This window comes from Aplidium turbinatum, chromosome 9 (genome assembly GCF_918807975.1).
Source record: "Aplidium turbinatum chromosome 9, kaAplTurb1.1, whole genome shotgun sequence".
Lineage (NCBI taxonomy): Eukaryota > Metazoa > Chordata > Ascidiacea > Aplousobranchia > Polyclinidae > Aplidium > Aplidium turbinatum.
The window spans coordinates 8,947,143-8,962,246 of NC_137480.1; the positions used below are offsets into that span (position 1 = coordinate 8,947,143).

At 39.4% G+C, this 15,104-nt stretch overlaps 1 protein-coding gene across 1 annotated transcript; it reads left to right on the forward strand.

Moving 5' to 3' along the window:
* The first annotated feature begins 2,848 nt into the window (after positions 1-2,848).
* On the forward strand, positions 2,849-14,840 carry LOC145776611 (heterogeneous nuclear ribonucleoprotein Q-like). The gene is made up of 12 exons (XM_082587842.1): positions 2,849-3,033; positions 4,151-4,260; positions 4,519-4,644; positions 6,352-6,465; positions 7,681-7,857; positions 7,956-8,091; positions 10,100-10,200; positions 11,035-11,139; positions 12,812-12,961; positions 13,134-13,255; positions 13,403-13,654; positions 13,897-14,840. Exons 1-12 carry the CDS (start codon positions 2,886-2,888, stop codon positions 14,186-14,188), a joined length of 1,833 nt encoding a protein of 610 aa, XP_082443968.1. The 5' UTR covers positions 2,849-2,885; the 3' UTR covers positions 14,189-14,840.
* Positions 14,841-15,104: the final 264 nt, after the last annotated feature.

Sequence of the window (15,104 nt, forward strand, 5' to 3'; positions counted from 1 at the left end):
TGTGGATGGGTATCAAAACACGAAAGCGGCAAAACGTGGACGCTGCATTGCGAACGGCGAAGACAGTGTAGATTTACAGCCAAGCGATGAGCGTCTTGATGTGTCCGATTCCAGTGATGACACGACAACCTCATCCTCCGATACAGCATCTGATGATTCCGATTCTGACATCTAGTTCTTCATCAAACAGACTTTATGTTGCTCGCAGTATCCCAATTGTGCCGAAATTATGTTAGTGCAAACGTAAATCGAGGCAATCTTCTCGCAGGGATTAATTTGTTACCGGTACTTGGTTGAGCAATATAACGTTATTTTATAATAATTCAACGTCGCTAGATGTCGAATTAATGTAAAACAAACGTAAATTTCTTATTGGGCAATGGGCATTGTTACGCTATATAACTCACCTGGAAAATTAAATCGATTTGTGCTGACTCGAACGTTGAATCAACCCAAAATTAATTTACTTTTCCTCCCCATGAGTTATTCAACGTGAATTACCGTAACAGCGTGCGTATCGCGTTGCTCGCTTCATCGCTACTTTTGGTATTATTACATCACAACAAATCAAACAGTGCGGTCGAGATAGACTACTTTAGTATATTTTTTGCTTCTCGTTTTACATGTTATGGTACAATTTTTTTCGTAATAAACGTTCACAGCAATTGCCGAGGCAATTTCAACTTTTGCCGTTTGGCCTCGGCAACGTTTTTGTAGGGGTTTGCAGCTACGAGTTAGGGCTGTAATAGTTAAAATATCGAACGATATTGGAATAAATATCGATATTGAAAAGATATCGTATCGAAAATTCGATATATTGCCCAACACTATATTCAAATAATCGAAATTGAACACCCCTAGATGGAACGAAGCTGTCCAAACCATCAACTTCTCACACTCAAGCCGCAAAGCATGGAGCATCGTCAACAACCTCACTGGGCGCTCAGCAAGCTCTCCTCGTCATTGCCCCGTTTCTGCTAATGCCATCGCTTCCCAGCTAGTGCAGAACGGGGTCTACAAGACAAAGGACCGCAAGGCATCCCGCCTTGTTGCCAAGGAAGTATTTGCCCTTTGGTGAGTGGAAACACCACAAGAGGAAGCAATCTCTGGAGACTTCACCCCAGAGGAATTCACCACCACCCTCCGCCTAGTGAAACCACACAAGTCTCCAGGGCCCGATAAGATCTGCCCTGAGCTTGTGCTCCATGCTGGCCATGCCCTAAAGTCCTGGTTACGTAGATTCCTCTCTTCCTGCCTGCACCACCTCACAATTTCAAAAATCTGGAGAAGAGCTTTAGTAGTTGCGATCCCTAATCCTCACAAGCCACCAGAGGACCCAAGGAGTTATCGTCCAATGTCCCTCCTCTGTGTTCCTTTCAAGATCCTCGAAAGACTGATCTACGCACGTCGCACACGTCAACCGAATCATCGACCCGCTCCTTCCAAAAGAGCAAGCTGGGTTTCGGTTTTCAATCCACTGTAGATCAGGTCACACTCTTAACCCAAGACATCGAGGATTGCTTTGAGGCAAAAAAGAAGGCCGGCGCTGTTTTTCTAGATCTTAAAAGGGCTTCTGTGAATGTTTCCCAGTTTCAGCGTATCCTAGTCAGCAAAGTTCTCTTTTCTACACAATTTCGACGTTTAGCGACGTTAAAACGATGTAAAAACGGCAATTTCTGCTGGTCGGGATAGCTACGGTACCTGATAATTTCCTTTCAATCCAAGCTGTAGGCCACACATTTGTTGATCCAAACTAATCATTTTAACTATTCAAAAGTACTAACTTATAGACATTAAACATGATTTTTTTTGTACTATTTTCTTTTTTTATTTTCCCTTCATTTCTTAAATTTTTCTGAAGGTGTTGCGACCGTGCCAAATTTCTTTCAACTTAATAACTTCTTCCATCACAAGCACGTTTTAACGTTCGTGTTTTGTCGCTTCTACCTTTTTCTCGACCTTTGTTATGTTGACATGTATTGTTTTTGCTGTGATGGTCAGAAGTAAAAACAACTGAACTAAACAGTGTGTATTGTGATTTATCGGGTGCTTTCTAATCCTTTGTGATTATAAGTGGCAAAGTACTTTATTCACAAGGCCGCTTGTGTGAACTTTTTCTCAGAACTTTATGGCGGACAAATGCAGTCGACGGAAGGTCGAGACCTAGCGAACAAAATGTCGGTTTTTGTAGGTTGATTGCCGGCTGCCGCCTTCAATTTCGAGGCCTGGGTTTTTTTGTTTGTTCATCAACTAATTCCACAAGTTGTACCAAACTGAAAGAATAACGTAACAAACACCACAATAAATACATGTATTTAAAATGTAATACTAGCCTACTTTCACAATTCTGCTTTTGTAGCCTATGCTTCAGCAAAAAAGCGTATTCCCAGCGAATATGAAGTCTTTTCGGGAGCGTTATTCATAATCACTCACTGGGAACAACACGCGCATTGACGCTCGAGCTGAAATGCAACAGCCCGCCGCACATGACATCTATTCGGCAACGTTATTCATAATCACTCACCCGGGACGACATGGGCATTGACGCTGCATATGAAGCTTTTTCTGGCTGCGTAAATGACTGCGCATTCTGATGTATGAGGGGACGACATCGAGGGTACGATATCGGCAGGGGACGACATCGTTGCCACCCGTTGCAGGTGATGGAAAGCTAGAATTTTTGCAACATTTTTCCGCCTGATTTGAAAAGTGTCCACAACTTGCAATGCAAATTTTTCATTTTCTAAATCAAATTACGTACTGTACCTAAGTTATGGTAGATATATATTTCTGATAAACATCCAAATTGTTTATTTTCTAAAATCACTGTTTTTCTTGTTGCAGATTTAGAAACAAAAATTGAATTTATATTTCAAAAAGTTAACATGAGTGATTTGAATGGTACCGGTAGTATAGAAAATGCATCAGCTTCTGAAACAAGCAATAATGAACACTCATCAAGTTACCAAAAATTATTAGATGCTGGCTTATCAATTGCTGTAGCTGTTGCATTGGATAATGTTTTTAAACAAGGTACAGTTATATACTTTTTGGCATATAGGAATGATGACTGCCACTGTTGTTGCTTTGTGTAGGCTATCCAATCCATTATAAGTCAAACATCTACCAGAATGTTTGTGAATGATTCAAGCTTGGTCTTGTCAATGTCATACGGCAGAACTTGCTTTGTGTAATTAATTACAATTCGGGGCTTGCAGGTGTTAAGCTGCCCACGATTTTACTTTTTCTCTTTCAATCATTATTTTTCTTTTTTGCATAAGGGAAGATACGTCAGGAGAGACAATGAAATTTAAGTGAGAGATATCGTCTCTCCTGGCATACCTTCTCTCATGTAAGAGAAGGAGCAAAAGAGGAGAAAAAATGAAATGGTGGACGGCTTAAAACCTGTGTCCTGCATGGCTGCAGTGAAGGGTCTGCTACTATTCGGTGAGTCCGATTCGGTGAGTCCGATTCAGTGAGTCTGATTCGGTGAGTTCCTAACCTCTAACCCCTAACCCTAAAACGGCAATGATAATTAGGCTACGGTACCCAATAATTTAAAAAAAAATTGAAAAAATTCCCCGTTAAGGGATCGGACTCACCGAATCGGACTCACCGAAACGGGCCATTCCGTGCAGTGAAACCCTGTAATGTTTTGTATATGTTTCATGTCTACTTGTGTAGTACGGTACTATGGTTTGGAGTCATATTAGTCTATATATATAGTTTCAATTTTTCATTGTTTGGAGCTGCGTCATCTTGACACTTATACATTCTAGCCTACCAGAGCTTTGTGTGCCTTTTGCAATTGATTATTTTATCCATCATGTAAGTCACAATATGGCAACTGCAGCTTCCCAGTTGTTGCTGCCTACTGCTGAAATGATTTAGTTATTTTTTTAAAGATGTTGAAAATTTAAACGAATTCAAACTCATTTGAAAACATTCTATTTTACTGAACATTATAACTGAATTTAGTATTTTATCAGCATTGTTGTTTCCAGCACCCACAAATATAGTTTGCACTGTAAATGTAGCCCTATGTTATTACTGTTATTTTTATTATTGCTTTATATATTTCGTACACTGAGTAGCCTATATTCAGTAAGCTAGTGATGTTATGTAAAATCGTTATATGAATTGTTTTTAGATTTTGTTCAATATTCTGACCTTGATGAACGAGCCATTGCAGCTTTAAAAGAGTTAGATGAAGAAGGCGCCCTTGCTGTTCTGAAGCAGTTTAATGATTCAAACCTTCAGGTAGCGGTAAAATCATCTTTAACTTAAGTGATACTAGTTTTGCTCTTTTGATATGATACTTTTTGATAAGTGACTTCATATCATTATTTATTGGTGGTTCCTGATGTAGAAAGTGTCATTTTGGTTTGTTGGTGACATTGTGACAATGAAGTGATGATGTCATCTTAACATATGATTTTCTAACTGGTTGAGTGCACTGTATTATCTATGGATTGTTAAGTCCAACCCGTCACATGATATATACTTAACTCTTTTCAGCATGTCCAAAATAAAAGCGCATTTTTATGTGGTGTCATGAAAATTCATCGGCAAAAAGCGAAACAAGAAAAGGATGGAAGTGCCAGTGATGCATCAAAACTCTGTCCTTCGGAAGATGCAATAAAGGTTGGGTTCGATCATTATCTGCACTAAAACGATTGTTTCGATTTGGTTTAGTAGGCTATATATCAGATTTAAACATTCATTCCTTCATTCTTATTTTAAAGGGCCAGGTTTTAGAAAACTTAAATGTCCTTATTTCTAAGAAATGTCCTTGTTTTCGACTTGCGTCCTTATTTTGTCTTATTTTCAACAATTACAGAACTTCGATCGTTTTCCTCTGGTATCCGGTGTTGCAGAATATTCTAAAATTAGTCTGATTAGTTTCCTACAGTCATCAGATTCTTCAACGCCAGAGTTGGAGTGCGGGTGCAATGGTGCATCTTCTTGACCTGTGGTTAATTCCAGGCGATACCTAGGCACAGATCACGACCTTTATTCTCTCCTCTGTTCAAGAGAATGGCCTAGACATGAAACAGCTGTCATCCTTTTGTGCCGACAATGCACCATTGAATTTTGGAGGATCACAGCATCTCGTCTCAAAGAGCAAACATTGCATCTGATCCCAGTCGGCTGCCCTGCTCATATTTTGTATGATGCAGCAGAGAAGGGATCAGAGCGCCTCACACTTAACATAGAAACAATCGTACTGAAGATTGGTACCGTAGCCACTTCAAAAGCCAAACTGGTAGGGCGATGAGGCTCAAGCATTTCTGTGAGGAGCTTGATAGCAACTACTTGACTTTACCAACTCACACGCCAACTCGATGGACCACACTTGATGCTGTAGCCTACTCGAGCAAATGATTGATCTCTGGGAACCACTCAAAACGCTTTTTTTTCACGGAAACATCCACCAAGAATATTGAGGATTTCTTTAAATCAGAAGAGTCACTGATCATCGTATCATTCCTCCACAGCGCTCTCTTGCTCTTCAATAAACCACTGTTACTCCTGCAAAAGTCAACTGCATTGTTTCCAGAGCTGCACCTGCAGAAGCTGCACCACTAAGAACAGTCGATGAAGAGTATGCTAAGGTAAGTAAGGTTCTCAAAGCGAGCTTCCAGGAGTTCTAAACCATTGAATATATCAATTATCAACAAGTGGTATCGATTTGAGAAGCATCCAATGCACATCCGCTGAACCCTGCTGAAAGATCAGGCAATCAAGTACGAGGAAGTCAAGGGGTTAGCGAAGCAAGTTTATCCACTAATGGCAATGAAAGATGAGCTGTTCGATGAGGTCTCAGCTGTGAACGCTCTGCTCAAGAAGATTTCAGATGATGTGTTCAGCAAGGATGAACCTGAGGCCAAGTGGATGAAGATCTATCAGAAACAACGCTTTTCCGCTGCTCTACAAGCTGGTTAGCATCATTTTCTCCCTTGCGGTTAGGAATGCGTTTGTGGAAAGAGTGTTCTCTTGTTTTGGCGCAGTGGACCAATGAAAGGAACAGACTTAGTGAAATGACAGTCAAATCCCAGCTATGAGGAAGTACAGATAAACCTATACCTGAGCTGCCGTGAGATCCATGAAGCAATTTCTAATAACAAGAAGTTGCTGGAGCGTATTGTTTTTCGCAAAAAGTATGAAATGTGATTATGACACGGCTCGTATAAATACAAAGTATGTCCGAAAACGTTTTTTTAAATGCTAATGTAATTTTTCGGTTGTCCTTATTTTTGGATCCATGTCGATGGCAACCCTGATTGCAAGTGTTGTACTGTTGTAATATATCTTTGTACTATTGTAATATATCTTTTAATATTTTTTCAGAAACTTCTTGAGCGAACAAAATACCCATTAGATATAACTACAGGTCAACGCAAGTATGGCGCCCCGCCTCCGAAAGAAGTCTATGATGGTGAAGAACCAGGCAATGGGTGTCAGGTAATTGATGAATTTCTTGTAATGTCGTACTTCATTTCCAATGCTAGCATAGGCGCCTAAGCCGTGGAGGCCAGGCCCCCACGCATATTTCTGCGTGGGAGCAACTTTTTATGCTGTATTGACACATAAAACAACAGATGAACTTGCGATCGGCAGCAGGAAAGCATTTTTTAAATGCAAATTGCAACAGCTTTGCGGAAAATAATAATCAATAGAACGAGTAGGGATGCTACAACCCCACACCAGACAACAGAATCAGTCATTTTTACGTTGATTTAACGTCTGCAGACGTTGAATTTTAGTTTCAAACTCTGATTGACAGTTGCGAATTATCTTGAATGAATCTAATGTAAATTTGATGTTGGAACAAATACTGCAGTCATAAATGTGGTATTTGATTGCACTGTGTTTATTGATGTCTGTTAAATTTAGGTGTTCCGTTGCTCTTGTTACCAAGTGTCTTGTGGACAATGGACATACCTATGTATGTCATGTTCGTGTCGCACGAACAAGTGAATTTGTAGACAATGTTGGAACGAAGAGACTGCGGAACGGGAGATTTCAGCGAAAAATATCTACTGATTTTAAAGGTTTTGTACAGAGGAACAAAACCTTTAAAATCAGTAGATATTTTTAGAACTGTAGTAGAACTGATGTAGAACAGTAGAACTGATGTAAACATGAATGATTTTACTTTCAACAGGTATATTTTCAAGCGTATGATCAAGTTAGTATTTGCATTCCATTTTCAAAACATTGTCATTCGATTTACAGACAATACCTTTTAGTAAACCTTTTCGTCTCTTGTTTCATGCTAATAAATCTAGTTCGTTGCTAAACTTTATGTTGTGCTTAGCTTAGTCGCAGTCCATCAACCGCTAGTTTACGCAGACGCATGGCATGTGTTTGCTTAACCGAAGTGGTCAAGTTTTGTTTATAATAATTAACGGTAGATCGAACGTAGCGATAACTCCGAGTGTGGTAATAAAAGCAATCCTAGTGTGACAACATAATTACGTCATCCTCCATCTGCGTGACATTTTGCTGAATTTACGTTGCTTGATGAAACACGCTTTCGCCCCCACGGCCAAAAAAATAGGTAGGCGCCTATGAATGCTAGAGTTTGTACTCAGGTTACTTTAACTATTTTGGATTTATTTCATGCTTTGCTGTTTTTTTTTTGTGACTAAAATTCCATTCAACTTCATGTTTTAGGTGTTTGTTGGTCGTATACCAAGGAATGTATTTGAAGATGAACTTGTTCCACTGTTGGAACAAGCCGGCACTATATGGGGGTTCCGTCTGATGATGGATCCTCTCTCTGGTCAAAATCGTGGCTTTGGCTTTGTAACTTACATAAATAAAGATTTTGCTTTGGAATGTGTCAAGAAGGTATGCACGATTGTACGGGTTGTTGTTTTTAAACTGATAACCGTCTCAAATGCGTGCTTCGAGTGATGCTACAACATATAAAAATCTAAATTTTTCAGTGGGACAATCATGAAATTCGACCAAAAAAATTTCTTGGCGTTTGTGTTTCCCAGTCAAATTGCAGGCTATTTGTCGGCTCAATTCCAAAAACTAAAACAAAAGACGAAATTTTTACTGAATTTGATGGATTAACAAGTGAGCACATTGCAATTTTTACTTATACATTTAAGCTAGAGTAGTGTTAAAATCAGATTTTTCCAAGTTTTATTATTTCCTGCAGTTTTACCGTACCGTATAATTGTTTTCAAAATGCTGAATTTAGTATCTAATAATTTTTTTTTAACTTAATGCAGTAATCAGACTTATGCCAGCTGACAGATTGCAGATTTTTGCAGAAATCATGTTTTTGATGTCATAAAAAAGATGCTTTATTGTCGTATATCTTTATGTTGAATGCAAAAGGTTGTTGCAACCACAAACTGTTTCATTCCAAAGACTTTAAAAAATGACATTTATAGCTTTTCTACTTGACTGTCAGGTCCAATGCAATATGAAAAAAAGTAGGCAAGTTCGCGAAAGGGAATTATTAATAACACCTTCAGAAATCAACATAATAATACTAATCCAGCAATTTTACCCGAAGGTTAAATACCACATTCAACGACATCTTGATAACAGAAATAAAGTTTAGTTATTTCGAAGTCAGTTAGAAACTAAGTATAGGTACTGCTCTTCCCTTAGCAGTCAAAATAGGCAAAAACCTTTCCATGCACAGCATTCGTCTACTGAACTACAAACGACAACGATCAATACAAATTGTCGGAATGGCCCGTTTCGGTGAGTCCGATTCGGTGAGTCCGATCCCTTAACGGGGGATTTTTTCAATTTTTTTTTTTAAATTATTGGGTACCGTAGCCTAATTATCATTGCCGTTTTAGGGTTAGGGGTTAGGGTTTAGAGGTTAGGAACTCACCGAATCAGACTAACCGAATCGGACTCACCGAATAGTAGCAGACCCTAGCTAGGATCATCGCTGATAAAATTTTCATGTACCGTACGATTATTTTTGTTACATCATTAAGGGCAATGTTTGTCATAGCGTGTATACAGTAGTAATTCGTTGTCACAAGTTTTTAGTGTAGCTCTCTACTATTGTTGCGGCTACGTGATGTCACAGTCAATGTCTGTACAATTTGTGGGTCTGTATACACGCTATGACAAACATTGCCCTTAATGATGTAACAAAAATAATCGTACGGTACATGACAATTTTATCAGCGATGATCCTAGCTAACCATTTGAAGACAAATGAATATGAGAAATAGGTCGCAGCACCCCAGAGTTTTGTAACTGGCACCCGAAGCGTACTCGGCGTAGTGCCGCGGCCTGAATGCCTCCATCCCTAGACCGCAAGACACGAATGCCGCAATACATGAATGACGCGAGACTTAATGGTGAAGCAGCTAGGAAGAAGATTAACTGGGGGGAGTCAGACTTACACTTTGAGTTTATCAGGCGTTTCTGATTAGTAAGATTTCTTTGCTAACGTGTTCATTAAAATTAAAAGCAACAAATCAATTAGTGCGCGCCTTCATCTATATTTTGTTAGTGCAAAATTACTGCCAACCAAGTCTCGCGTCATTCATGTTATGCAGCATTCGGGCCTTGTGGCCTAAGGATGGTGTCATTTGTGTTTGCGTCATTCAGATCGCGGCGTAGTCGTTAATGCCTCCAAGGTGCGCGGCAACCCACTTGGGAACCACTGGTCTAACTTGTCTGTCAAGTACGATTTTTACCAACTGGAGATGAGGAATTTAATGTCAAGGTCCCCGTACATGAGATAGTCCTTCGGTCTCCAAATTAATTGTTCGACCGAGTGACTCTCCTTCAGTGTAAGGGGTCTCCTAGTAGTTGTAGTAGTAGTCCATTTTTAATCCGGCGATGTCCCCGTTACCAAGGGTGGCCGGATTCACCTCCAAATGCCGCAATCGCCTTCACACCCTGCCTCCACATCGATCTGTCTAACCCGTCCTCTCTTGTCAAGCCCACTTTGCTTTTTTCCTCCTCAACTTGCCATTTCAGTGTTTTTTTAGGTCTTCCTTGTTTTTTACGACTCAGCAGTCTACACTTGCAATTCCAGCACATTAATTGAAAAAAAACGGAGAATTTAATCGTCTGATGTTACATGTGTCATTATTTGTAGCTGGATTGAAAGACGTCATCGTATACCTACAAACGGAAGACAAAATGAAAAACCGTGGCTTTTGCTTCCTCGAGTTCAACGATCACAAATCTGCTTCCCAGGTAAGCCTGTTAATGAGACTTCCAACTGAGGCAATCGGAAATTTTGTAATTGGGTTACAACCATTGAAAGGGAAAGTGATCATTTGCTCAACTTTGCTAAAGACTAGAAAATTGTGTCTATTTTCGCACATCCAATGTAAAAACTTTGCTTTCCACGTCTGCCTATTTGCATGAATTGTTTCCAAATGAATATTGTCACTATTAATGGAAACACTTCAGCTTGTTACATTGCGGTATGGTTATTAATAGGTTCCTCAGAGCACGTGTTTAATAGGAAGTCTAACTTTAAGAGTATAACTTCACAACAGATGGCCAAGTGGCCAAATATAGTGCTATATTTATTACCTACTTACCATTTTCCTGATTGGAATAGCTTTTCTACAAACTGTTCTTACCATCTTCACCTGACTTGTTCTGAGAGCTGATTCTGCAGTATCTGTCTGTCGTAAAATTACTCGCCTGAGTTGATTTTGTCGTTCTCGTTATAATGCAACCAGCTTAAAGGGATTCTTGTATTGGTAGGCCTATTGATTTATTTGCTTCATATGTTTATCTTTTGATTTGCACTGAGCGGTCTTATTGTTGCGTTGGTTCGTCTGCTGCATAAGTGAGCTTGAATAAAGTTAAGTACTAGAAACCTTGATTTTGTTTCAACAAGCGTTCACCTATGAAATTGTGTCCGGGAGAAAGTTTATGTTATTGGTAGTTAACAACGACAAGGGATTTTGCAATAAGTGTAGCGTGTTTAGTTTACTGTTGACAACAGCTCACTAGCACTAATTAATTTTCCAACATGTGGATTGCACTTCAAACTACCCTTTATGTGCTGTTCAGGCTCGAAGAAAGCTTAGTTCATCGAAAGTGAAGGCTTTCAATAATACGGTTTCTGTGGATTGGGCAGACCCGATCGACCAGCCGTCCGATGAGATCATGTCAAAGGTAAGCAACCCCTTTCATCAATCTGCTGTTCAACTATATCCAGTTCAATAGTGAAAACTCGTGTTTATTCACTGGTTCTGACACTTAGTAGTAGAGAGATACAGTTCTTCCTGGCCATCAGCACTAGATTGAGCGGTCACCATAACAATTAACATCGAGCAGTACTAAGCCTGTTGCGTTTTGCGTGCCATTGGGACTCCAGTCAGCAACTCGATTGTTGCTGAACACTGATACATGAAAGTCTAACTTTCTTGTTGTCACTACCTCTGTCTTGCACTTTGTCAATCAGTGGCCAAAGTATTGAAAGCAAGAAAAGTATAAACCAGCTTGGTTTAACTTTGGGTGAACGATTGCAATGGTATAGTCATATTCTTAATTTTAGAAACCAGCTTGCAAAGGTCTGTGGTATAATATTTGAGCAAAGATACATTGCTCCATTAGCAATGCTTCGTTTCACTCCAAAATTCAATATATACTCGTTTATAAACTGGAAAAGGGCAAATTCTACACTACTTGCTCCAATTCGAGTGGTACAGAACAACTTTGTCCGATCGTGTCTATTTTTGCTAGGATCAACAAGTACAACTATTTTTATCATAAATTTAAGGGTCTGCTACTATTCGGTGAGTCCGATTCGGTGAGTTCCTAACCTCTAACCCCTAACGCTAAAACGGCAATGATAATTAGGCTACGGTACCCGATAATTTAAAAAAAAAAAATTGAAAAATTCCCCGTTAAGGGATCGGACTTACCGAAACGGGCCATTCCGTAAATTTAAGGTGCTCAGAATTAAAGATATTATTAAGTTGGAGACATCAAAGTTTATGTTACAAGTATGTGCACAAAATGCTACCACGGGCCTTTGCTGGCTGCTTTGCTAATGTAATAAAATGAAATTCGCCTGTATAACACCCGTCAAAACAAAAAGAATAATTTATATTTGCCATCTATAAAATCAAACTTTGGTAAGAAGATGCTATGATTCAATAGAGTGTTACTATGGAACCAAATACCAAAAGAAATAAAAGAATCATCTTACAGTACTTTAGAATTTAAATATATATATACAGCTGTTTAAAAAAATTGTACGGTAATCACTCTTAAGGCATATCATCTGCTTAGCCTATCTTCTTGCACATAGCCTTTATGATGCTTTGTTTTTTTTTATTTCCCTGTATTATGTCAACTACCGGCATTATGTTTCTTAATTTTTGTGTTTTGCTTATATGTTCGGGTGGCAGCTGACTTTGGTCTGTTGCTGCCATCTTTGCCGGTGCGAATTATTTTTGTTTATTGTGTTGTTTCTATTTTTGTTTATTCTCCAGCAGAAAAAATAAAGCTTTGGTAGAGAGTTTGCTTTGTTAAACCATAGAGAAATTTGTTGTTTATAAGAAAAAATAAACTAAACTGAATTGCAAGGAAAACACTCATATCAGTCATTAGTTTACCTCACTTGGAGTTGACCCTGCCTTGCATCACTTCTCCAAGACCGAAAAAAGTAATTAAGTGTAGCAATATAGCTATCTTACACACGTAGTGCAATCATGCTGCATGTTGTCAGGCAATTGCCAAAAGCGCCAAACAGCTGTTGCAAATTTTGGGTTTCGTTTTTTACATGTTAACTTCTGTATTTCAACTTGTTGCGATGTTACATCTATGTCACCTTTTACAGGTTAAAGTCTTATACGTTAAAAATCTGGCTGTGAAAGCGACCGAGGAAATCGTCAAGACGACGTTCAGCGCGTACGGTGACGTAGAGCGAGTAAAGAAAATCAAAGATTACGCTTTTGTTCACTTCAAAGAAAGAGACGACGCAATAAAGGTCTTGTGTGTTATTAACGACTGTCGTGCATGCAATGAATTTTCAGATAAAAAGATATCGTTTTTACGTCGTTTCTACGTTTAGCGTCGTTGAAACAATATAAACAAGGGCCACTTGGTGGGTCGTACTAATTAGAAGGGTCATCTTCAAAGCTAAACTATTTTTTTGCCAGGCGTTGGAGGAACTGAACGGTTTGAACTTGGAAGGGGAGCCCATTGAGATTAGCCTTGCTAAACCAGTAGACAAGAAGAGAAAAGAAAAGCAGATGGAAAGGAAGATGATGAACCAATCATAGTATGACATTGTCATAATCTGCCTTAATATTTAGCGAACTTGCTGTCGATCGTAAACATAGCGTTTATGCTTGGAAAAGACAAATTTATTTTTTGAAAAGTGAATATTTCTGGCTCAGTCATCTCCTTGACGTGTTGTATGTTTTAGCATGGGAGGAAGAGGAGAAATGGCCGGCTTCGCGGAAAGAAATCAATACGTGCCGCGTGGGCGCGGAGCTCGCGGTGGTTTTGGGAATCCTCACATGATGGCAGGCTATGGAGGTGGTTACGGGGATGACTTTTTCACTGCCGACTACATGGGATATGGGTTTGGAGGTGGATATGACGAACTCTACGGCTTCGGGCCGCCAATGAGAGGAGGATTCCAACGCCAAAGGATGATGAGAGGAGGAGCAAGGGGGTGAGTCTGTCATGAAAACATGGCTTCATGAAGTTATGAATGCCTCGTTGACTTTATGATCGTTTAAAATCATTGCTCATCGTACAACGGGTTGTTTATAAAGAAGCGGTTACTCACAAAAGTAGAAACTTTATGTTGAAAGCTTTCTTGCCATTTAACAGACTTCATGTCAAACTACACTTTGATTTCTACTACAATAATATTTACAAGACTCTGTACGCTTATTGTGTTTCTCCTATCAGGATGTATGGAGGTGGGTTCGCCAGAGGACGAGGAGGTGGAGGCCGTGGAAGAGCCCGTGGCTCCCGGGGTGGAGGAGGTAGTGGCATGCACCGAGGTCGTGACAAAAGCGGCCTCGCTGGAAACAAGCGTAAGGCAAACTTCGGTGACACTGACGATGCTAAACGCCCGAATCAATCTGCTGCCTCGGCTACCACTGGCCAGTGGGGCAGCGAGCCAATTGCTCAGCAGCCGTTGAAACAGGCCGCTGATCCCGAGTGGTTTCAAGATAACATAGACCAGCAATGGTCCTAAATTTGAGAAACGTTTTATCCGGAAAAAGTCCAAAACTTTTCATTTGGTCTGCGCCGTTTTCAGCACTGACTGCCGTTTAGACTTTTGCACAAAAAAGCAAAATGTTTTCAAGAAAAATACTGTCATGTCTGATATTTTGACTCCCAGCTCGTCAAGTTGTAAGCTTTGCCACTACGCTTTGTTTCGTCACAAGCGACTTCATATTCTGGTGTTCGGCTTATTAAAACATTGCATGGTTACAAAAACATGACATCTTGGTAGAAAGTTGAAAATCAGACCCAGTAACTTTGTAATCGTGTACATTGACTGGCTTGGTGCGATGATATGTGATGGGCATATGCTTTTTAGTTTTACATAATATGTTGGTCTTCTGATATCGTGCATTCTTTACCGAGATAGCAAATCAATCGCATTTTATATTGATCCAACGTGTGTAGACGTTGAATTAATGTAAAAAACGATTGATGCTGTCAGGGGAGATACTCTCAAAGTGTCTGCTTCATCTCAAAAGAAAATTGCAATATTTTTACACTGGATTGTACTAATCTTTGCTAATTTTTTTTAAATTTTAAATTGTAAAGTTATGCTACCGAGTCGTACCAAACACTTTGCTGAACAGCGTCAAATTGTATAATAAAACACAATTGGAAAATATGAGTTTTGATGTGCAGTTCGATCTTCGATCAATTGATTTTTTGTGCAAAACCTGCAAACAAACTTCAAATTCTTTACAAATTTCAAAAGAAGCAATTTGTGGAACATCAGTTTACTAAATCTGGCGTCAAGTATTCCAAGTTTTGGATGAGGGTCAAGTCAATTTATTGAAACAACGACTTCGGTACCGGGTGACAATATATTTGGACTGCTGCACTTTAAATTGAGGTTTTATCGGTAAAAATGTTGAATTTTTTTTGTT

What these genes read in the sequence shown, in the direction of transcription:
- LOC145776611 (XM_082587842.1), top strand. Translation starts at nt 2,886, where the DNA reads ATGAGTGATTTGAATGGTACCGGTAGTATAGAAAATGCATCAGCTTCT. An exon ending in CTTCGGAAGATGCAATAAAG is followed by an intron (nt 4,645 to 6,351) that starts GTTGGGTTCGAT and finishes ATATTTTTTCAG; the next exon opens with AAACTTCTTGAGCGAACAAA. An exon ending in CTTTGGAATGTGTCAAGAAG is followed by an intron (nt 7,858 to 7,955) that starts GTATGCACGATT and finishes TAAATTTTTCAG; the next exon opens with TGGGACAATCATGAAATTCG.